We start from the raw sequence: 25484 nt of genomic DNA, 5'->3' as shown, positions 1-25484 counted from the left end.
AGCTGCTTTTTCAGGCCCTCGACCTGTTTCCTCAGGTCTGCATTTTCAGCAGTCAAGCAAGCAACCTCTGTGCCTTGGGCACTGATGGAACCAGGTTCCTCCTTGGCTTGACTGAGTCGCCCTTCAAGAATGACATTCCTAGCCTTCAACCTCCTTATTTCCTCGTTAGCAGCATTCTGAGCATCAATTAACTAAGAAATGGTAGAATTGCTGCCAACACCCCCATTCTTGTCAATACACTTATACTTCTACAAGGTTAACTTCGAGAAAGTTTGCTTGCGAATTCCAACTGCTGCTCTTCCCAAAGGGAATTTGAAGAATTCAAACACGCGGGTGAGCAAGAACCTATAAGGCAAACCATGGTTCCCGTCTTTGAAACCTGCCACCTTTTTTATATGTTCAATCATGAGGCCAAATAGATTGATGGTGGTGTATGCATCCAGAGCTTCCATGAGGAACATGTCTGCTTTTGAAGCAATGGAACGCCTTTCTGCGCGTGGAAGCATGACCTTGTTCACCATTTCAAACATAAGTTGATACTCTGGAAGTAGGGCATTCTTGTGCACAGAGCTTTTAGAATGACCTTTCTAAAGTCAAGGGAACAGGTCCCTTCAATAGATGAGAGCCTTTCAGTGGACACACCCAAGATATTTCCTAGAACAACCTCGTTCATCACAAAGTCTACTCCATTAACCTTCACACAGTTGTTGTCGTCCTCCACAGTAAACAAATCTATGCAGAAATTGCGAACCTCTTCTTCATAAACCTTGGGACTCTGAATGGTAAATAGATGAGTCCACTTCTGAAACTCGCAAATTGCAAACAGCTGTCTCAATCCTGACATTTTAAGAATGTTAGCGTCAAATGTTCATCCCCATAACACCCGTTGCTTCTTAAGGTTTTCTCTTCTCTCAAATTCAGACACATCCATTTTGGCTTTCTTGAAGGAACCAGGTTCCTCATTGTCACTAGCCTTCCTCTTCACAAACTTCTTCATATTTTTTTTCCTTTTTTCAAACTTCTCACCAGACTCCTCTCCTTCAACACTCTTCTCTTCATCAAACTTCACCGCTTTCACATACGATCCTCTCATGGGCCTTGTAGTCACAAATTTCTTAGAAGATTTACGAATTAAGGAAGCAAGTTCCTCATTCACCCCTTCATCGTCAACATTCACAACATTTGCTGGAGGCACATCCTTCTCATTCACCAGCTTTCCCCCTTTCACCAGCCTCCTTCTTTTCTTTTCCTCTTTGTTTCTCTTCAAAGCACTCTCAAAAACTTCTTTCTTCTGTTGCCTTGTAGTGGGTCTTTTAAGAACGAGTTCTTTGGGAACTACCCTACCATTTCTAGCAGCAATGAAACTTGCCACAGTCACATTATCATAGTGTTCCTCACTGTTTTTATTTTCCTTTTCAGACAAGGGTCTCATTTCAGCAAAAATAAAATCCAATGGCACTGCATCAAAGTGAGAAGACGGAGCAGGGTCAGTACTGAGCTGAGGCTCTTTTAAGGAGCATGGGGTTTCATCCCAAGTAGGATCTGAGTGCTCTTATTGGGTAGAGGGATAAAATCCCTCTATTGTTTCCCCAATAGTACTAACTGGCACCATATTTTTAAAATGCACCAGTTTCCCACCTTCAACTCCATGTCCTTCTCATTCCCCCTGAGACACAGCGGTCACCTTACCATACTCATACTTTCCACCTAACCCTCTATCGGTAGCAATTAGTAACATATTCTCTATAGCTTTTCTCTCACTTACACCCAAAGTAGAATCAGAAAATGCAGGAGGAGCATTACCTGCCGGAGAGACAAAATTTAGATCAAAACTTGGAGCAGGCACTTCTGATACTTCACCACTACTAGCAACATCTTGTTGGGCTGTAAAGACTTCCCCTACTGACTTGAGACCTCTTGTCCCCCTTCTCTGTCCAATATTTCATTGTTTGCCATTTTTTCTAGCGAAGCATATGGAGAGTTGTAGCGATAAATCTTTTTGGGGCTTTGAGTTTTACGACTGCGTTGAGAACCGAAACTCGATGGGGTTGGAAAAGAAACAATGAGTGGTTGTTGGTCTGAGTTGGGGTTTTGACTGAGTGATGGTTTGAACTTAGACTCACGCTCCCGTACTTCGTGAGACGAAGACACAGTAAGAGTGACACTGGTAACATTTGAAACCTTTGGATTCTGGAAAGACATAGTGAATTTTTGGAAGTAGGGACACGAGAAAGGGAGGGTTTTTGAGAGAAATAGGAAGTTTGATGGCTTTGATGTGGATAGTTGTGAGAAAGACGTCTTTTGGGGTTATTTAGAGGGGGTGATGACCGATTACAAACGGGTGCAATAGACTGGGTAGATGGGTCAGTTGTAATGGGTGTGATATTTGGGTTTTAAAAGGATGAGAGAGAGAGCGGCAGAAATATTTAATGACATGGCACTTTTATAGCCGTTTAAAATGTGATTGAGTGTAAAAGGAACTACTAACATGAGTCAAGGGAACCAGATTCCCTGGCTGAGTTTTGTAAATGTGAGCCTCATTCTTTTACCAAAATGCAATGTTATTAGGTAATGGTTTGCTCAGTAGTTTCCATGCGTGTTTACCTGTAACGATATAGAGATGAGTTAGAAATTACCAGAAAACACTTTTTAGCAGTTTTACCTATTCATTCTTTCACAACCAATCATTGAGGAACCTGGTGTTCAGTTTGATTTTATCAGCCCCAATGCAAGTCAATTCTTTTAAAAGTGCTCTATGCTCAATGCTTTGGTGAAGATATCAGCTACCTGGTCCTCTATTTTGCAATATTTCATGCAGGTGAGACCCTTTTCAACATTATCCTTGAGAAAATGATGTCGCACATCAATGTGCTTTATTCTCTTATGCTGGACCGAGTTCTTTGTCATGTTGAGAGCACTTGTGTTGTCATACAGTAATGGCACACAATCAGAAAATATACCAAAATCCTCTAGTTGTTGGAGAACCAACTTTATCCATGTCCAGACGAGTGGCAGTGGCAATATGAGTATCATAGTTTTTGAACTTTCCATTTCAAATCTCTTCAAGAACTGTTTAATGTACTTCTGCTGACTTATCATCGTTCCCTTAGAGGTTTTCTTAACTTGCAGACCTAACAAAAAAGTCCAGTTCCCTCATCATGCTCATCTCAAACTCGCTTCCTATAAGATTGACAAACTCCTCACACAAGGAATCATTTATTTCACCAAAAATGATGTCGTCAACATAAACTTGCACAACTAGTAGGATCTTCCCTCGTTTCTTCAAAAATAGAGTGTTGTCAATTTTTCCTCTTGTAAAGCCATTTTCAAGAAGAAGCCTGGACAACCTTTCATACCATGCACGAGGGGCCTGTTTTAACCAATATAATGTCTTGTCAAGTTTGAATACATGTTTAGGATACTCATGACACTCAAAACCAGGTGGTTGTTTGACAAAGACTTCTTCCTTTAAATACCCATTCAGAAATGCACTCTTGACATCCATTTAGAATAATTTGAATTCCATATAAGATGCAAAGACAATGAGAATTTTAATGGCTTCCATTCGAGCAATTGGAGAAAAAGTCTCATCATAGTCAATAACTTCTTCTTGATTATAGCCTTGAACCGCTAACTTGGCCTTGTTTCTTGTTGTTTTCCCGAACTCATCAAGCTTGTTTATGAACACCCACCTGGTTCCTATAACAATTCTTTCTAAGGGTAGAGGAACCAGGTTCCATAAACTATTCCTCTCAAATTGATGGAGTTCATCTTGCATAGCAGTAATCCAGTCAGCATATTTCAATGCTTCCTTGATATTTTTGGGCTCCGTTTGAGAAAGGAAAGCTGAGAAGGCAAATAAGCTTCTTGTCTTTGATTTGGTTTGTATCCCTGAATCAAGAGGAGTGATCACATTTTGGAGAGGATATGAAATTTTGTGCTTCTAGTTGGACACCTGAATCTCATTGTGAGAAGACCCATGTTCCTCTGAATGGGATCTATCATTAGCATCAATCGAAGAGTGAGTGCCACTTCTCTACATAGTATCAGGAGTTCCTTGCATGGTATCAACAACTCTATTTTCTGCTTCAGTTGTTGTAATTGAGGGACCTGGTTCTTCTATATCAGTTGGAAGTTTTGCTGTATCTTCTTCGTTGGATTCCTTGACTTGACTCATCAGATCAGCCTTTCCATTTTCCATATCAATGACTTCTCCAGGAAAATTTGATTGCTCTTTGTCTTGATCAATCTTATCATGTGAATCTTTCCCACATAAGTGGCATGATTATCAAAGATTACATGTATGTTTTCTTCAACACATTGAGTCCTTTTGTTATAGACCTTCTGTACTTTGCTTTGTGAGAAATATCCAAGAAAAATTCCTTCATCACTTTTGGCATCAAATTCTTTCAGCGCTTCCTTACCATTATTAGAACGAAATATTTGCAACCAAACGTTCTCATGTGAGTTATCTTTGGTTTCCTCCCTTTCAGCAATTCATACGGGATCTTGTTTAAGAAGGACCTGATCATGCACATATTTATAAAATAGCAAGCAATATTGATTGCCTCCGCCCAAAAGCTTTTTGGTACACCACTGTCAATTAACATCGTCCTTTCTATATCTTCAAAAGTTCTATTTTTCCTTTCTACAACACCATTTTGTTGGGGTGTTCTGGGAGCTGAAAAATTATGACTTATACCATTTTCAGCACATAATTCGTCGAATATTGCATTATTGAACTCTCTAGCATGATCAGATCTTATGCTTACAACATTATGGCTTATTTTCACTTGAATCTGCTTCACAAAGGCAGCAAAAACCAGAAAAGTCCAATCCTTGGTTCTGAGGAACAAGGTCCATGTGAATTTATAGTAATCATCAACTATAACAAAAATATACTTCTTTCCTACTCTACTGAGCACCCTCATAGGTCCATACAAATTCATATAAAGGAGATCAAGTGGGCTCCATATGAAGGAGGACTTGACTTGCTTTCTTCTTACACATGCATCACACACGTTGTGATCCTTGAACCTTGACTTAGACAGCCCATGAACCAGGTCCTTCTTAACTAGCTTGTTTAGCAACGAGAAGCTCGCATGTTCCAATGTTCAAAGACTCAAAATCATCAATGTAGCTATTTTTGAATCTTTTTGCCATTAGAACTACTTCACCAGTCACAAGATTGGTGAATGTGCAAGTCTTTGATAAGAATTTAACTTTATTTCCTTTGTCGTAGATTTGAGAGACACTCAGTAGGCTGTTTTTCAGGCCATTCACTTAGAACATATTCTCAATTGATTGAGTGAGTGTCTTCCCTATACCTGTTAATCGGGCCGGGCTGACCCATTTTCAGCCCGGTTCAGCCCGGTTCAGCCCGCTACTGTTCACTATTGGGCGGGTTGGGACGGGTTGGTAGGGGAGCGGGTTTTGGACGAACACATTCTACTTAACGGGGCACCGAACGCGCATAACCTGTCATCCGTTAACGGGTTGCAACCCGTTAGCAGCCCAGTTACCGTTGGAATTTTTTTTAAAAATTAATTGGACCGTTCCCAACGGTCAAATTGAAAAATGACCGTTGGGGAACGACCAGATTTTGGAAAAATGGCCATTTCGGCCCCCTCCCATTAAAAATATAGCCCTCCCACCCCTAATAATTGAAAAATTACATTTTTAACCTTTTAAAATCTATAAATAGCCCCCCTTCTTCTTTATTTTTTCTCACAATTCACTCTCTTACTACTCTAATTCTCTCTCAAGTCTGAATTCTCTCTTGATATTATAGTTCTTAAATTCTCAAATCTCAAATTCTCAATTATTTATTATTTCAAGTTTCATCAATTATTTAGTTTAGCCATTACAAAATTATTATTATCATATATCAACTATCAAGTATTCAAGTGAAGTGTGGTATCAAGTATTCAGGTATCAAGTATCAACTATCAAGTTTCGGTCTATCAATTGAAGTTTGATTTTTGATATCAAAAATTCAAAATTAGTGCGGCATCCGGAATCCCGGTACACTCGTTCCATCTCTTTCTCTTATTTGGTGTACACTTATTTTATTATTTAGAATTATTAATTTAATTTCTTAATTTAATTTACATAATGGATTTACTTAGAGCAGCCAAAAAAGCGTGCACTAGTAGAGGTGGTAGTAAGAAAACTTCCAAAAGATCAAGAGGTGGTGTTGGTTCTTCTAGTAGCTTTACACATATTTTTGAAAGTTCACCTGAAAATTTAAATTTAGATTATGCACACATATTTCTGAAAGTTCACCTGAAAATTTAAATGTAGATTATGAGGGAATGCAAGAAAACTTTGGTATAGATGATGATGCTAGTCAAACTCAAAATGTTAGGGGTGCAACAAGTAGGCCTTCTCTCTCTATTAAGAAGAATCGACGATTAAGAAGTAAGTGTTGGATGTTTTTTGAAAGACTAGAAGATCAAAAAAATTATGTAAAATATAAAATTTGTAGTGAACATTATAAACATGAGCCTGGTAAAGGAGGGGGAACGGGTCAACTTCGTAGGCATATGGAAGAGAAACACCCTCTTGATTGGGGAGTAGACGAGTCATCTGGGCAACAAAAACTTAACCCGAGTACTGGGGGGTTATTTGGGAAATACGATATTAAGAAAGATCGGGAGAATTAGCTAAAATGATTATTTTAGGTTGTTTACCTTTTAGTTTTGCTTCTACACCGTATCTTGTTACTTATATTCAAAGAATTTATAACCCTATGTTTAAAGATATTCCTAGAAGTACTTGTAGAACTGATATCTTTAGGCTTTTTGGACAATATCAGACATATATACGTTATTTGTTCGCAAGTCTTCCTTGTAGAGTTTCTCTTACTTCTGATATTGGTCGTGCTATAAATGAAAATGATTATTTGACTGTTACATGCCATTGGATAGATGATAATTTTTGTATGCAAAAACGTATTAGTGCGTTTAAATATGATGAAGATCAAAGTCTTACTGGAGCATTTATAAGTAATACTATCCATGAAGTTGCTATATTTTATAATCTTGCAGAAAAAGTTTTGTGTATGTCATTTGATAATGTTTCTAACAACAATGCTGCTATTACAATATTAAAATTGCATCTACACCCACCACTTCTTGAAATATTTCATGTTAGATGTGCATGCCATATTTATAACTTGATTGTGAAGAGTGGCCTTGAATTATTTAGAGATGAAATTACTTTAGTTAGGAGAGCTGTTGGTGTAATTCAAGGAAATAATAGAAGTACTAGATTAAATGCATTTAAGGAAAAATATGTACACTATGGACTAAAACCAAGACTCATGCCTGAAGAAATAGTTACTTGGTGGAATTACACTTATTTGTTCTTAAGATGTTGTTATAAATATAGAATGCCTATAACTGAAGTTGCTAATTATCATTGTACCAATCCTAGGCGTTTGTTAACATCTAAAACTTGGGATGTCATTCATGATGTTGTACAATTTTTACAAAAATTTTATGTGGCTACACTTGAGTTTTCTGGACCTTATTATCCTACTATTGCAAATGGTTTAGTTCATATTGCTGAAATTTCTCTTTTACTACATAATTTGAAGCAGAAAGAAGGATATGCTACTGTTGTTGAATCTGTGCTAGATAAGTTTAAAAAATATTTCTATATAATTCCCTATATTTACCTAATTGGTGCTATTTTAAACCCTACTGTCAAAATGATAAAGTGTCGTTAATTAATTAGAGCTTTATATACTTATATGAATATTGGACCAATTGAAACTCCTGATATTGACACTTGTATTTCTGAGCTACACACACATTTACAAACTTTATATAATTATTATGCTAACATTGTTGATGCTTCTTCGGTTGTAGATGCAAATATTCCTTCAACTAATCCTTCAACATCTGGAACAACTATGGATGATGATGATTGTGTTCAAGATTATTTGATTTGGTCTACACTAGGAGAGCATCAACAAACAAGTAGCAGGAATATTGATGAACTACAATTCTACTTGCAAAAGTCACCAGAGCCCCTCACAATGGATTTTCTACCGCTGGGTTGGTGGAAGAGCAACTCAAATCAATTTCTTGTTCTTTCGTCCATGGCTCGAGACGTGCTAAATGTGCCGATTTCCACAGTCGCATCAGAGAGCGCATTTAGCCAAGCAAGGCAGCAGCTAGGAGATACCCGTCATACATTGGGAAGCAACGGTTTTGAAATTCTAGTGTGCTTCAGAGATTAGATAAGATCAGAACGGCAAAATCAAGGACGTGACGAGGTAGACGAAAAGGAGGACCAAGAAAATGGAGATATAATGGTTTATGGTTCCGATTCAACAAATGCCGGAAACTAAGAACCTCATGTTGACATGGAAGAACTTACAAAAATGATACAAAACATGTGATGTACTATTTCTTATTTTTTATAATTATTGTAAACTTTTAATTTGCAAGTTCAAAAATAAAAAATAAAAAATAAAAAAAGAATTTGCAAATTAATTTGAAGTATTAAAAATATAAAATGAAAGCCTTCAGAGTTTGTTCCTTACATATTGCCTATTGGTCTTCTTAAATAATTTTTTGTAGCCACTTACTTTCTAATTTCAAATTTTCAATTTTATAATTTTAAAATATAAATTTCAAATTTAAAACTTTAAACTTTAAACTTCAAAGTTTAATTCTAACCCTTAAAAGTTTGCAAATACTTAACTATCAATAACATTGAATAAGAAAAATAAAATTTAATCTAAAAAAAAATTGTAGCTCGGCCCGGCCGAACCCGTACGGGCCCTAAAAACCCTGAAATTTTCCAACCCGCCAGGAACCCGTTTTTCCAGCCCGCTAACCAGCCCACCCGCTAACCGAAAGGGCTGGGGGTTTTCCCGTTCAGCCCGTCCTAGCCTGCCCGAAAAATACCTATAGTCTTCCCAACTCTTTCAACTCCCAGAATGTTTCCTTTTTTGTAATTGCCAAAGGACACATTCCCACTTTGTAGGGATTTGAGTGAAAGAAAATCATCAGTGCTTCCAATCATATGCTTAGGCAGCCACTATCCATATAGCATCGTTGACTGCTTCCTTTCACTACTCTCACACAAGGAAATAAGAGATTAGAATTAGGAACCCAAATAAGTTTGGGTCTCTTGTAATAAGGAAAAGGATGAATTAAACTTATTTTTGTCCAAGCAGGCATCATATGTTTTTTATTGGAGGGACCGAATTCTTTAGTAGTAGGTACTTTTTCAACAAAAACTTTATTTTTCTGTTGGGACTGAAATCTAGCTTTACAAGATTCTTTAAAATGCCTGGTATTACCACAATGAGTGCAAAGCCAATTATTAAGGACAATAACATACTTGCTCTGTGAGTTGTAAGGAGCCTTTTCCTTTTGGAACCCAATTTCCTGCATGTCCCTCCCCCTCCCCCCTCCCGTTACTTTTATACATGGCAGTGAGTGTATCAAAGCACTGGGTCCACTTTAGAGATTTATCTACGTCATTGTTAACCCTGCCTAGATCTTCCTAAAGTTGTCTATTTCTTTCAAGTTCAGTACACAGACACAATTTCACCACTTTGAGCTCATTTTCAAGTTTAAGGTGTGCCTCACTTGCCACTTCCTTACCTTTTAAAGTGTTTCTAGAACTATTTTCTCTTTTTAATTCTTCTACTATTTCTTTTAGATCCACAACTACTACCAACAAGTCATCCATCTCATGCTTTACGTTTTCAATTTTCTCAGTAAGAGCATCCTTTTCTTTCTTTAAATCCTCAATGGTTTCTTTTAAATCAAGCACTACGACTACCAAATTATCTCTCTCATGTTCTACCTCTCCTAGTTCTACAATTAACACATTTTTATCATTGATAATATTATGGCAAGCATCAATTAGAATATTAGCTAAGGATACAAGCTTCTTTTGGGAGTAAGACTTCAAATTTCTTTGAACGTCTAGAAAGTTTACCTCATCGTCATCATCATCTTCATCCTCATCAGATTTTGCCATCAGGGCAAAGATGGAATCATATTCAGCTGCTTCGCTTTTAACTACTATTATGGAGGTGTCGCCTTGTTCATTATCTCTCTCAAATTCATTGGAGGAGTCTCCCCATGCAGCAAGAGCTTGACAACATTGTCAGCGACATCCTTTCCTTAAATTTTCTGTCAGGAACCGAGTTCCTCTTGGCTGTTTTGTCTGTGTTGTGCTTGTACTGGTCTTGCTTGTAAAGAGGGCAGTTTTTGATGAAATGTCGTGGCTTCCCGCATTTATGACACAAGCCATAGTCTTTTGATCTGCTGGAGCTGCCTTTTTTCGGAGAGCCTCCATTTCTACGAACTATTTTCTGAAATCTCCTTGTCAAATAGGCCATGTCAGCATCATCACCATTTAAATCATTGTTGTCTGCCTTGAGGACCAGGTTATTTTCCTTTTTGGGTTCTTTTCTTTCATGGTCCTTCTTTTTCTTCATTTCATAGGTCTTCAGATTTCCAATGAGTTCGTCAATGGTCAGCTTTTATAGAGTATTTACTTTGCTTTTCTAAGAACTAGTAATACACTGAGTATTTTCCTGACAAGTTTGTTCCTTAGAATGATCTATCCTAGAGAGTGGAGCTCATTTATGATAGGGGTGAATCGAGTATGCATGTCATGAATGGACCCATCATCCTTCATCCTGAAAAGTTCATACTCAGTAGTGAGCATGTCGATCTTTGACTGCTTGACTTGAGTTGTTCCTTCTTGTGCTGTTTGGAGAGCCTCCCGGATCTCCTTAGCAGATTGACACACAGAAATTCTATTATACTCGTCTGGGCCAATACCACAGACGAGGATATCTTTGCTTAGAAGTTGTTCTCTATAGCTTTGTGGTCAGCATCGTTGTACTCCTTCCTTGTCTTTGGAACTGTCACTGCTAGCTCACTAATGGTCTTCATATGGAAGAAGAGTCCATCGCAGATGACATCCCAAAGCTCTGAATTTTTAGCCATGATAAGTCATGCATCTTTATCTTTCACCATCCGTAGTATTGTCCATTGAATCTTGGTGGTTTGTAGGTCGATTGACCTTCTTCAAAGTTTGGTGGAGCAGTCATGTGGATCCTTTATAGGTGTTAGCCTTATAGAAAGAAATTGCTCTGATACCAATTGATGTAAACTTAAAGTCTACCAAACTGTATAGAGAACCTGATTCTCTACCAGTTCCCATAGAACAGGCACATACAGTAGTAAGTAAATGAAACAGCAGTGTTTTACGTGGAAAACTCCCATCTCACGGGATTAAAAACCACGACCTACATTCGTAGGATTTCAACTTCACTAACTGAGCAAACTTTAGATTACAACCTATTGTAATCTAGGAATTAACCTCTTAATCTCTCACTTACTTGCAATAACTCTATTGCAAGCCTCTTTGTAATAACTCTATTACAAAGCTCACCACTTTGACTAACTCTAGCCAAACACAAGCACAAGATTTATGGTTCTACAAACGATGTCCTATAGAATGCTTCTGACTAAGCTGAGTAAGAATTACAAGTAAATAATACTAACAAAGATACAATAGTACTAGGACATGTAATAGACCCACTGCTGGGATTTGGTCTTTGTTCTGTTACAACTTTGTTCTTTAAGCTTTTGAGTCAATGAGGGTTGCAGCACATTTGAGAGAGACTTAATGATTTACGATTTGCAAGTGTGTGTTTTCCCTTGCCTTATATATATATATATATATATATATATATATATATATATATATATATATATATATATATATATATATATATGAGGTCATTGGGATGATGTATGAAATTATCCGGTACAAGGCATGCTCTATAAAGTGACTGCTACACTGTTGCGTGTGCAGAGAAACAATGCAACAACTTTAACAGTTGTAGGGAGTTGACTTGTATTGTGGCCAGAGGAACTAATAGATATTTGTTCCCTCTACTATTTATTTGAGTGAATATGTTGGAACTTGTGCCAGACATATGACTTGTTGTTTTTGAGCACTTTGAAGATGTGCAACAGGTTCCCAATCTAGTTCTCATATGAAGTTTATTAGATCATCAAAATACAAAAAGGCACATAACTTATCACATGATTTTGGGATAGTAGAGTGTACGTTGACCTTGCCCCTACCTGAAGAAGATAGAGAGGCTATTTTCGGAAGACACGTTTCTTATTTATATACTAATAATTATTAGCTAACCACTCCGACTAATGATCAGATGAATAAGCTCTCTACACCCTTAACTAGATGTCACGGTTTCGAGCCTTGGGAATAGAAAAAATATCCTGATAGGTTGCATTTTCACCACAAATAATGGTATGATGAATAAGATCTTTTCATCCTTAATCAGATGTCTTGTGTTCGAACCCGAATAATGGTAGGATAAATAGGATTTCTTCACTCTTAACTAGAGGTTTCGAGTTTGAGTCTAGTGAATAAAAAAAATCCCGACAAGTGCTGTTGTCACGACTCAAATTCCATTATAGGTCGTGATGGCGCCCAACACCGTTGTCAGACAAGCCAACCCTAATCAACTAGTAAGTTCTCATTTATTTTACCAAAACAATCCCAATATTTTCTTAATTTTTAAACTTTTAAACAGTCGATAATTAACAAGTTCATAATAATAGAAATACATCCCAAAATAATAGTGTACAATGTGTGTGTCAGGAACTAGTGTTACAAGTACTAGGGCAACTAGTAGAATGTACAAAAATATCACTATCCTACTGCCTGAAATAGAATAGACAGTAAATAACAATAAACCAAAGAAGAGACTCCGGCATGCTGCTGAACGGCTCAGAAGGGGTAGTTCACCATGAGATCTCGATCAAGAATCAGGTATGCGTGCCGGATGGGTAGCTAGATGTACCTGCCTCAGATCCTGTACAGTTAAGTACAGAAGCGTAGTATGACTCATAAACAACATGTACTCAGCAAGTATCCAGTCTAACCTCGAAGAAGTAGTGACGATGGGTCGACTTGACACTTACTAAGGTCAATATCAATAATATTTAAGTGTTATGCTAAGCATGAATAGTATAAATATGATGACAGTCCCAAAACAAAGAGAAATAGGATATTACTTCTTAACAATATATGAATTTTAGTCATGTCATGTAATAAGTACATTTCAAAGCATTTAAGCAGAGTATATCACGAAGGAGTTCCACATAAATAACATGCGCACATTATGCCGAGGTCGTACGGTCCGGTCCGACATAATAATAAACTGTGCACTGCCAGAGGGTCGAATGGCGCAAATCATATATGCATTTATTTCTACCGAGGCGATCGCCCCAATCCACAAATAACAATTTATTATCAAGTAAGCATACATTGCTCATTTATAGTCAAATAATCTCATACAAGTTCTCAAGTAAGTGAGCATATCCGTCTATATTTATTTACAAGTTTCTAGCATGGCCTAAGTGATCTTAGTAGCAAGCAATGACGTAAGCATTTGCAAGTATGGCATGATATGGGTCCTAAATTACCCGGACAATTAGCATAATAGTAGTTATGTACAGACTCTCGTCACCTCGTATATACGTAGCGCCCACAGATAGTCACATGCATTTATTTAATGCGACTAGGGGGTTATTTCCCTCTTACGAGGTTAGAAAGGAGACTCACCTTGCTCCAAAGCTTACTTCCAAATTCAATAATGCGCTCAAACCCTCAATACGGAGCCAAACTATCCAAAACTATTCAAACGAGGTAAGAACTAGTCAATACATGCTCAAGAGTTCATATTCTAACTATTAAAGTAATTTTCCAACCCTAAATGTAAGGTCCCTAAAATTCATCCCGAGGCTCACATGGCCGGATTCCAAATATTTTTGAATAAAGTTGTTACCCATAACCTAAGGATCAAGAAACGAATTTCGTGGTTAAATCTTCTTTTTATCTAAACCCACAATCTTCATTAATTTACATGGAGTAATCTACCCCAAAACTATGTATTAAACCTATATTAAGAAAAAATAACTTACCTCACAATGCTAGGCTGAAATCCCCCTTTGGAAGCTCCCAAATCGCCCAAGAAATGAATGAAATGTGTCAAAAATGACACATTTCCCGTATTAAATGAAGGCACTGCCTTCAGTGATTACTGCGCCTGCGGTGAGGGGACCGCATCTGCGGTCTCACTTCTGCGAGGTAAGGTCCGCATCTGCGGAATTGGGCCAGGCTAGCTGGGGCCGCATTTGCGGTCTGGCGACCGCTTCTGCGGAAGAGGGGCAGCATCTGCAGTTCCTAAGCTCCTCCCCTTGGGCCACACCTGCGATGGATAGGCCACTTCTGCGGTCTCACACCTGCGGCTGGCCAACCGCAGGTGCGGTTATGACAGAACTGGAGCTTCAGCTCCTTCTAAAATTTTCTAACTCAACTCGAGCCTCGTCCGATTGACGCTCGGGGCCTCCGAGATCCCCCCCCCCAACATACCGACAAGTTTGAAATCATAAAACGGACTTGCTCGAACATTCGGAATGTCCAAAACAATGCTAAATCTAAGAATCACCCCCTAAAACCAATTGAATCAAACTTATGAACTTCAAGTTCTTCAATCTACCTCCAATGTAACGAAACACGCTTATACTACTCGGATTGACACCAAATTTTGCGTACAAGTTTTAAATGACAATAGGAGCTATTCACGATCTCGGAATTCCGTTCGAACTTCGATAATCCAAAAACCCGTTCCAAACCAAATATTTAAGAACTTCAAAATCCTTAAGGAATCAACTTTCACTATTAGGCGCCGAAACGCTCCCGGGTCATCCAAAATCCGATCCGAACATACGCCCAAGTTCGAAATTATCATACGAACCTGTTGGAACCTTCAAATCCTGATTCTGAGGTCGTTTACTCAAAACGTTGACCGAAGTCAAATTTGCCTTTTAAGCCAACCTTAAGGAACCAAGTGTTCCGATTTCAATCCAACTCTTCCAAATTCCGAACCAACCATCCTCGCAAGTCATAAATCAGTAAAAGTAAGTACGAAAAATCTTTTTTAGAGAAACGAGGTTCTAGAAAACAAAACGACCAGTCAGATCGTTACGATTGTTTTGCCCTTTAATAAGCCTCATGCGACGCAAATGCACATTAATTGGGGCCCAAAGTGGACCAGGTGAGAAACAAAAACATTATTAGCTGGAATATGGAATTAAGGTACGGAGAGAAAGGTTGTCCTTATGAGTCACAACTGATTTTTTCAAAAGTCATAGTCACTAATCACTATTCAGTTCTACTCATTCTCACCTGTTACAAACTTCAATCTTTACCAAAATATAACCTTTGACAATTGTGACCTAAGCGGCTAAGCCAAAGAAAATTAGGCCAATGATTGAACTCCCTTTAGCCCTATTGTCAAACTATCCAGTTGGATGCTTTTGTTTCTTTTTCACTTTTTTCTTTTCTTCAAAAAATAAAAATTCTTAATAAAGTTTGAGGTGAGAGGTGGAATTTTCATTCTTCTGGACACACGGACAAAAGGGAATAATGCAATTATTGTTGTTAGTGCTAATTAGTCAATTTTTCAACCCTAAAAAAGGGGCTTAATGTTCTTAATGGTATTTTACTCATTTAAAGGTGCAAATTTCAAATTTTTTGGGGACATAATATTCTCCCTGTTGGTTTACTGATTCTCACACAAAACTAATTCCTACCCTCCTTTTAAATTTTTTTAACACAATGTGGATCACGAATCGTGATAAAGCAGAAAAAATTAAGTGAAGAATATTTTCTGCTTTTACATTACGCATTCTAAACTTAATAACAACTTATACAATTGCATTTCTTCTGTATACTATCGTGTTTCGCATGTTTGTTTGGAGTCGAGGGTCTACCGAAAATAAAGTCTCTAACTGAATAAGGTAGGGGTAAGACTGTGTACACACTATCTTTTCCAGATCCTTACTTGTGAGATTACACTACATTTATTGTTGTTTTAAACTTGAATACATATGAAAAATTAAAGATACACATATTTAGGTACTTGGATGTACGTCTAAGTACAGATCTACTAATGTAAAGAGACAATTAAGTCTCAAATTCAGTGACAAAATTCATATGGAATAACTTAATGTTTTTTAATATTTAAGTTTCAGTGATCCACTAATCAAGCTTCACTCTTATCAAACAATTTTAAATCCTTACCTCTACATGCAATTTGGGCTTAAGAATGAGTTAAAAGTTTAATGCCTAAGCAAATTAGTGAGGAGTTAGATTCCATTTGTTGCTAATCAAGGAACATTATGTTTCCCCTAGAGTTCGACAAACCCAATCATCCGTACAATTGTGGCAAAGTTAAACAAATAAGGAGAAAATTTCTTTTGGAAAACCAAAAATGAAAGAACAAAAAGAAGCTAAGGAAAAGACAAGTGAAATAATTCACTAATAAAACAAGAGTTTAAGCCATATAACTTAAAAACTATTTACTCAATTAGATCATTTATTAAGTAATTATTAGTAAATCTTTTGATAAGCATTTATATGATAAAAATACACTAATTTGATAGTCAGAGTATGACACAACTTCAACTTAATGAGAACATGAACCTTGATAGAAGGGTATAGATGTGACGAATTAGGATATGAAGGTTAGCAGGTAGGCATGTTTGTCTATTTTTCATGCTGGCAGTATTAGTATTAGTATTAATCTTTTATTTTCGTATTTTCTAATCCGCATATTTCTTTTATTATATGTGGTTTCTTTCACTTAAGTTATTTTATTATCTTACCTTGTTGTTGTTATTGCTTGTTATTTTTGCTTCTTTTTCATCTTTTCTTGAGACGAACGTTTATCGAAAATTATCTTTATACCTTCACAAGGCAGGGGTAAGGTCTGGGTACACACTGTTAGGATCAAAATAATCAGGCATCATGCGAAAACTAGTAAGCAAATCTTGAACAACGATAAATCAGACAACAAAAGAGAAATATACCAAAAGACACACAAATATGTAACATGGTTCAGTCAATTGAATATACCCACAGATGAAGATGAGCAATCCGCTATATAAAAGAGAGTACAAAATATCGAGAGAACAACCTCACAAAGAGGAAAACACAAGTGACACACTAATATTTGTCCCGAAAAGTTATCCCCCCTAAATAAGACTCACAAAACCCTTATGACTACATTGTGGATGCTACTGAATGAGAAGGAAGGATCATCAATTTATAGAAGTCCAAACCTTTTCCTCTAAGAAAGGGACTATCCAAACATGAGAGATATATAATTTCCTTCTAAAAGAAGGAAAATCCAATTATGGTATTATGTTTCTCTTTCCTTCAAAAGATAGGAAAATTAAATATGGTAAGAAAATCAGGACAAACACCTAACATACACTACCCTCCTCAGACCTTATCTTGTATGATTATACTAGGTTTTGTTATTATTGTTGTAATAAATTCATTAATATCGTAAAAAGAACATTTTCAATAGGCAGAATACACCGACAACCCTTAAAGTTGTCCACACTTTTTACTTAGATACTCTATCTTAAGTCCATTCTATTTGAACACTCCAACCGCATCTCATATGTTCCATTTACACAAAAGGCTAATATGACAAGGCAAGTGTTCCTCACATTTTTCAGGCGCGTGAAATGGTCCAAAAAACAAGCTCCTCATCTTTCTTACTGGAAAATGAATAGTTTTTATCGGAAATACTTTCCAGTAAATGTTTCTTTTAATATTTCATTGTTTACACCATGCTATCTCCATCGATATAATCACCTCCTCAACTCACCCCCTTCTTCTATTCCTCCTAGCCTACTTAGTCCGACAAACACGATGGAGAACTTTCCGGCAAGCTGAGAGAAGAGAGAATGAATGATGGAAAAGGAGATCTGCAACTTATAAAGGTTACTCATGGTTACAAAGGTTTTTGGTTTTTAGAGGCAACTTTAAGGATATGCAACTTACAAAATTTCCAACGATGTGAAAGTTTTTTGGCCGAAAAAGTTCATTTCCGATATGAAATTTTTGCAAAGTCATTTTAGATTTGAGGGGTTTTTATCAGATCTAAAAGCATTTCTTGCTTTCTCGTTTCACATCAGATATGAGGAAGAAAACGAAGAAGGTGGAGAGTTTTGTGAAAATAAAGTAAAGGCGTCGTCGAAAAAGGGCGGAAGGAGGGGGATCGTTGGGGAAGATGACCAAGGGGTGGGGGTAGGTTTTTTATATTTTAATTTGTTTAAGTTTAATCCATGTGTCCTTGTCTTATTCGTCACTCTGGCATGTGAATTTCACATATCTTTTGTGTTTGGCTGCCTATTAATTTTGTGTCTAAATGGTGCATATGAGATGTGGTTGAAGTGTTCAAATGGAACGGACTTAAGATAGAGTGTCTAAGGCCTCATTTGTTTGCACTTAATGGAGGTCTGAATCTTAATCATTCAGATCTCAAATATTAAGTGCGTTTGTTTTTAAAGTTTGAATCTTGATTATTCAGATCTTAATCATTAAGTGTGTTTGTTTTTTTTAATTCACAACCACTTAATGGGTCTGTATGATTAAGATCTATAATAAAGACTTAATTTCATTAAGATGCTATCACATATTCATTATTAACTGCCGCCACCGCCTATCATTATCAACTACCATCATGCCACCACCACCATACTCAACCACCACCACCACGACGCCACATCATCCTCAATCATAGCCGCCACCATTATCGACCATCACCACCACTCCGACCACCATCATTCTCACCCACAATCAACACTCATCCACCTCAACTACCACAACTAACTACCCCATCACCATTAACAACCACAACCGACACTACCCATCATTATAATCTTCCACCACCCACCCATCACCTTCCTTAATCACAACTACTACCACTACCCGCCATTATTAACTATCATCATCCACCACCACCATCCTCAATCATAATCGCTACTACTACCAATCACTACTAGCTACTAGCATGAGCCACCATCATCAACCAAAACTATCATCAACCACTGCCTCTAGTCGGCATTCACCCGTTAGCCATCACCATCAACAACTATTATATTTTAAAAAAATATATATTTTATTGATAGAATATTAGATTAGTTAGTATTTCGTTTGAATTTTATATTTATTAACTTTTAAATAAAGATAAATTTTATATATTCAGATGTTAAAAATCAAACAATCTTAATTATTTAGTATTCAGATTTTAATTCACATCTTAATATATTCAGATACGTATTCAGATTCAGATATCTTAATCTTAATACATATCTTTATATTTAGGTGTGTATTCAAATTCAGACGACCTTAATCTTAAAAAAAATTGAGGCTTAAGTGAAAAGCGTGGATAACGTTAAGGGCTATCGATTTATTATGCCTTTTCAAACATATATGCAGCTTTGCTTTTCATCACACATTTCTCTCCTTTTTTTTGTCTGATGCAGGCCTTTCCGGTAAAAAAATAAAAAATTCCAAGTAGTAAGTAAAAAAGTGAGAAGTAGCAGCATATGTCACAGTGCCACGTGACTCTATCCAGTTAGTCAACTCCTTGGATCTTTACAACAATTAAGGAAAATATTTTTAATAAAAAGGTAAAAGAAATACAAAATCCATACTCCAGCCAATTGTGTACTTTTTCTGGCCCGGATATATTCATTTCACACTATTATGTCTTGTCTTTTTTTTTTGTTTTTCATTCGGTGCCCGGTATTCGCATTGGACGATTATATTTGAATTCGTGTCACGTAGGGCCGCATTCGGGAGGTGAGAAGCATTCCCTATCAAAGATTTTTTCATACCCGGTCTTGTCTTTTTCTTGCCGATGCTATTCTGCAGTTCAACTAGAAAAGGAAACAAAATACCGTTCTTGTGCACTTTAATTGATTTTTTACGTTTTAATTTAACGTAATACTTTCTTATTCATTCGTTTCTAAAAGAATAATACACTCTTAACATAAAAATAATTAATTTTACACTTCTCATTTTATTTTTAATGAGAAGCTTTTATAATCATACATTTCAAAGGCAGAGAAGTAGACATAAGCTTGGACAAACCCAGTAGCTTTTGCTTAGACCTTATATTGATATTAAAAAATTTATTAAATGTATAAAAATATTTAACTGCGAGCCCAGTAAATAAACAAGCTATACGTTTGGTGATAATTTAAGGGCTCCACCTCTATACATTTAATTCATATATAACAAGACAAATAATAAGACATGGTTAACATCATAAAAAAAAAATTAAAAAGAAAGGTATAAAAATTGAGTATATAAGTTCCATTTTTGTAACTGAAACTCTGCCGCTCCTATATTTCTGCAACTGGGGGTGGCAGCAAATAGCAAGAGAAGAGACTAAAGAGATATATTGTCTTCTTTTCCCTCCAAAATATAGCAATATCCATAATTTCAGTTTGTCCCTTTTTCTCTTTCTTCTTAATTTATCAAAAAGTTTGTTTCTTTTCCTTTTCTGGGCTTTGCTTACTGTATTGGGTTTCTGATTTTCTCTGGGAATATTAAGGAAAACAAATAGAAATCAGCAAAGCAAAGAAAAGGGTGCTGAGGGTATATTAAAAGATTTGATTTTGAGCTTCATATTTGTACTGCATTTTGCTCCTCAAATTTGATGGTTAGTTGCTTTCTTTCCCATAGTATCAACGGGTGCTAGTAGTAGTTATTTTCATCAGCATTTTTTTTCTTCTACTGTGTAATTTTGATTTACAAGGGTCTGATTTATATTGGGCGGAGATTGACTTAAATGGACCGACATGAAAAATGAGTATAGCCAATCATAACTTGTTCGGGATTGAGGCTAAGTTATTGTTATTGTTGTTGTAAGGGTCTGATTATTATTTTGCTTTACTTCTTTGTTCTGAAGTGAGCTTTGGTGTAACTCGTAAAATTACTGCAATGTGACTAAGATGTCATGGGTTCGAGACTCTTGCAGAAATGCAAGGATAAGATTGCGTACAATAGAACCTTGTGGTCGAGCCCTTCGCCAGACCCGCACATAGCGGGAGCTTAGTGCACCGGGCTGCCCTTTTTAAGTCTTTGTTCTTTTTTGAGCTCTGTTTGTTCAACATAAATTTACTTTTTTGATTTATAAGGGTCTGATTTATTATTATTAATTTTTAATGTTGGGGCATGGCATAGTTGGAATTTGATGCAGTTAGGGCCGTGGCTGGTTTTAAGTGTTGACTGGTTCTTCCACCACTGGACTGAGAAATCAAAGATTTTATTTTTCTGAAGGGTTTGGAATTTAATTGACTAAATAAAAAAAATAGTGAGATTTGAAGACCTGGTCACAAGTTTGACTTGAACTTTAAGTTTAAAATTGAGAAAATAGAATCTTAACTACTTTACTTGTAATTTTGTATTCAACTTTTCAGTTCTTCACATGATTTCTATTGAAAGAAAGAACAGCTAGTTCTCTTTATTTTGGTGGCTTCTAATTCATTAGGAGTCATTTTCTGATTATTTGTCCGTGAAAATCACAGGCCTTCTCTTTTTGTTATGTTCCACATATGAAAATCTATAATTGAAGCTCTGAGGAGATTGATTTTTTAGTCAGTATCATGGCTTATGGTAATTCCAGATCCGTAAGGTCAGTCCACTTTGGCTTCTTGCATTATGTTATTTAGTATATGAATTTTTCCTGTGTGTATTCCTTCATTTAGAAGGAGAGCCTTGGCGTAACAGGTAAAATTGCCGCCATGCGACCAAGAGGTCATTGGTTCGAGCCGTAGAAATAGCCTCTTGCAGAAATGTAGGGTAAAGGCTGCGTACAATAGACCCTCGTGGTCCGGCCTTTCCCCGGACCCCACGCATAGCGGGAGTTTAGTGCACCGGGCTGCCCTTTTTGTTCTTTCATTTGCTAGCTAATATGTTCATTTTTGTAGACAATATTAGGTGGGGTGATATTGTAATCAAATATGTTATATAGTTACCTTTCGAATTTCAGATTTCAAGATGATCTTGATACAACAAAGTATGCAACAATAAATGGAGATAATTTGATTAAAGTGAAGTACAAGATTGACGGATCGCGATTACCAGAGCTGGCTAGTAGAAAGAATGAAAAAGAGGATATAACTACAGGAAAATCCCTGAAGGCTAAAGTATTATCGAGGGTATTCTCAGAAGACTATGAAAGAGTGAAGAAAAAGATACTGGATCCTCGTGGACCAACAATTCGTAGATGGAACAAGATTTTCTTAGTAGCTTGTTTAGTCGCTTTATTCGTGGACCCTCTATTCTTTTACTTGCCGGTGGTCCAAGATAAAGTCTGCATTGATATAGGAACTAATCTGGAAGTTGTCCTTACAGTTATTAGATCAATAGCTGATGTCTTTTATATGATTCAGATATATGTTCGGTTTAGAACTGCTTATGTTGCTCCATCTTCTCGAGTATTTGGGAGAGGAGAGCTTGTTATAGATTCTTCAAAGATCGGTCACAGATACTTTAAAAAAGGTTTCTGGATCGATATCATTGCTGCCCTGCCTTTACCACAGGTCTGTCAACTGGAAATTTGGGTTGTTATCGTCCATAGTGGAATAAAGTTGAAAATACTAATGAATTGATTACTATCCATGTTTTTCAGGTATTAATATGGGCCATTATCCCTAATTTAAGTGGCTCGACAATGGCCAACACGAAGAATGTCCTTAGATTCATTATCATTTTTCAGTACCTTCCCAGACTTTATCTCATATTTCCACTGTCGTCACAAATTGTAAAGACTACTGGTGTTGTTACTGAAACAGCATGGGCTGGAGCTGCTTACAACTTGATGCTTTACATGTTAGCCAGCCATGTAAGTGGTTTCAGTGGTTTTTCTTCTTCTTTCGTTACTGTAGTGCTAAAGTGCGAGCACAGTAATAACAGTAGTAGTTTTTAGTGTATAAGTTAATGAATTTTTGCTGTGAATATAGGTAGGAGGAGCTTGTTGGTACCTTCTATCAATTGAGAGGCAAGAAGCCTGCTGGAGACATGCTTGCAGTTTTGAGGAGCGATCTTGCGATTTTGGATATTTTGACTGCTGGAGGGTTAAGGATCCACAAAGAAATGCATGGTTCCAGTCCAGCAATATTACAAAACAATGCAATCCTAATACTAGTGATTACCCCTTTGGTATTTACAGTGATTCCGTGACAGCTAATGTGACGACTGCTCCATTTTTCAACAAATACTTCTACTGCCTGTGGTGGGGCTTGAAGAATCTAAGGTAAGGCACTTCAAACGCCTTATCATTATAACCTTATATATATATATATAAGGCACTTCAAACGCCTTATCATTATAACCTTATATATATATAAATCTTGACTTCATTTTTATGTTGTTTGATACGCAGTTCTCTGGGACAAAATCTTGCAACAAGCACTTACGTCGGAGAAATAGGTTTTGCCATCATAATTGCAACCCTCGGCCTAGTTCTGTTCGCATTGCTGATTGGAAATATGCAAGTAAGTCTGCTCCTGTACATCTTACTGCATTTTAAATTTGAGATAGTCTTCAAATCCTATGGGCTGTAACATGACTTGTGTCTGTTTGTTGGTAATATATACTCACTGACTTCCATTGGCAGACTTATCTCCAATCAACAACTGTAAGATTAGAGGAATGGAGAATCAGGAGAACTGACACAGAACAATGGATGCATCATAGGCAATTACCTCAAGAACTAAGACAGTCTGTACGGAAGTATGATCAATACAAATGGGTGGCTACAAGAGGAGTCGATGAGGAAGCTCTTCTCAAAGGACTTCCTTTAGATCTCCGTAGAGATATCAAGCGCCATTTGTGCTATGATTTAGTTCGAAGGGTGAGTTCTACAGTTCATTGTTTAGTCTTCTTGTTTAGTAGGAGGTCTAATAGAAGTAATCTCCTATTTGTATGCGTGAAAGTTAAAAGAACTCGGTCTTGGAATACTTGAAGCAATACTAGATATAATTGGGGAAACTTAATATAGTTCATCCTGATGCACTAGAAAGTAGCACGAGAAAGAAAAGAATATGCAAATGTTAGTAGTAGTATACCTGTCTGACTTATCCAGTGGTGAAATTTGATAGGTTCCTCTGTTTGATCAAATGGATGAAAGGATGCTGGATGCAATATGTGAGAGGCTAAAACCTGCTTTATGTACACAAGGCACTTGTCTTGTGCGCGAGGGTGATCCTGTCAACGAAATGCTCTTCATAATTCGAGGGAATCTTGATTCTCACACCACCAATGGTGGTCGTACTGGTTTCTTCAATTCTTGTCGTATTGGTCCAGGCGACTTCTGTGGTGAGGAACTGCTAACGTGGGCACTCGATCCACGTCCAGGTGTGATTCTTCCATCATCCACTAGGACAGTAAAAGCAGTTTCTGAAGTAGAGTCATTCGCGCTTGTAGCAGAGGACTTAAAGTTTGTCGCATCACAGTTCCGGAGGCTACATAGCAAACAATTAAGGCACAAATTCAGGTTCTACTCACACCAATGGCGTACTTGGGCTGCATGCTTCGTTCAAGCAGCATGGCGTAGATATAAAAAGCGAAAGAGTGCAGCCGAGCTTAGAGCTCTAGAGAACATAATGAATGAAACAGAATCAGTGAGTGGACAGATGGATAAAAATGCATCAGCACCAGGATCAGGCTTTTCAGTCTATGCAGCAAAATTGGCAGCAAGTAGAAGGGGTCACCACAAGCGCTCTAGTTCGGATTCCACTGCAGTTAGCTCATTGCAGAAACCTGCAGAACCTGATTTCTCAGTTGAAGAAGAGTAATTTAAAAGAACAAAATATTATACTAGTATACAAGTCAGATTACAAGCATAGAAATGTAAGAAGTGCTGCTTTATATGTACATTGGCTTTTATATTCTTTGTTAAAACTTTATATAGAGCAGAAACTCTTTAACTAATGCTGTGAACATTGTAAGAGACCAGGGGCAAAGTCATATTGTCCTAGGGGTGATCAATTGATCATCCTTTGTCCAAAAATTATAAGTAGAATAATAGGTTTTAGAGGTATATAATATATATTGAACACCAATTGTTCGAGAATTTTTCACTTCTTTCAAGTTTGAACACTCTTAGAGAAATTTCTGGCTTCGCTGCAGAATTGCACCGTGTTAAAGAAAGTCTTATTTTTGCCTAGTGCACCTCTATGAGCAATAATTGTAGATTTTCAAGGTTATGAAGTGTCTCAACAATAGACAATTTTATTCGCACCTAGTGTAGACTCCAAATTGATTAATTTAACTCTAGGAACCAATATTGGACAATTAACAGTTTTTTTTTTGTTGCTAAAAATAGGCATTTTTCATTGACCAAACATAAACGAGTACATTATAGCAAGGGCACTGAACGTGGTGTTACAGTTCCCGTTGAGTCCAAAAGTAATTGCGGTAACATAAAAGGTGGAAGGGGGGGAGGGGGTATTCCAAAAACATAGCATCAAGATTGTCCACAAAAGGTAGTCCTTTCCCAAAACAAGCCAAAAGCACCCGCTACACCA

General features: G+C 37.0%; 1 protein-coding gene across 4 annotated transcripts; it reads left to right on the top strand.

Moving 5' to 3' along the window:
• Positions 1 to 20284: 20284 nt before the first annotated feature.
• LOC107804276 (protein CNGC15b-like) lies at positions 20285 to 25036 on the top strand. 4 transcript variants are annotated; one of them, XM_016628141.2, is made up of 9 exons: positions 20285 to 20394; positions 20504 to 20611; positions 21480 to 21586; positions 21944 to 22496; positions 22586 to 22798; positions 22917 to 23209; positions 23339 to 23450; positions 23573 to 23809; positions 24057 to 25036. In XM_016628141.2, the coding sequence occupies exons 3-9, from the start codon at positions 21558 to 21560 to the stop codon at positions 24750 to 24752; spliced, it is 2133 nt and encodes a 710-aa protein (XP_016483627.2). In that variant the 5' UTR covers positions 20285 to 20394; positions 20504 to 20611; positions 21480 to 21557; the 3' UTR covers positions 24753 to 25036. The 4 variants fall into 4 exon arrangements, with proteins under 4 accessions (XP_016483627.2, XP_075093377.1, XP_075093378.1 ...); XM_075237276.1 differs by having other exon boundaries at positions 22586 to 22802; positions 22921 to 23209; XM_075237277.1 differs by lacking the exons at positions 20285 to 20394; positions 20504 to 20611; positions 21480 to 21586 and adding an exon at positions 21660 to 21681.
• The last annotated feature ends 448 nt before the right edge of the window (positions 25037 to 25484 follow it).

Source organism: Nicotiana tabacum, chromosome 18 (genome assembly GCF_000715075.1).
Source record: "Nicotiana tabacum cultivar K326 chromosome 18, ASM71507v2, whole genome shotgun sequence".
Lineage (NCBI taxonomy): Eukaryota > Viridiplantae > Streptophyta > Magnoliopsida > Solanales > Solanaceae > Nicotiana > Nicotiana tabacum.
This window is presented reverse-complemented; position numbering and strand designations above follow the sequence as displayed.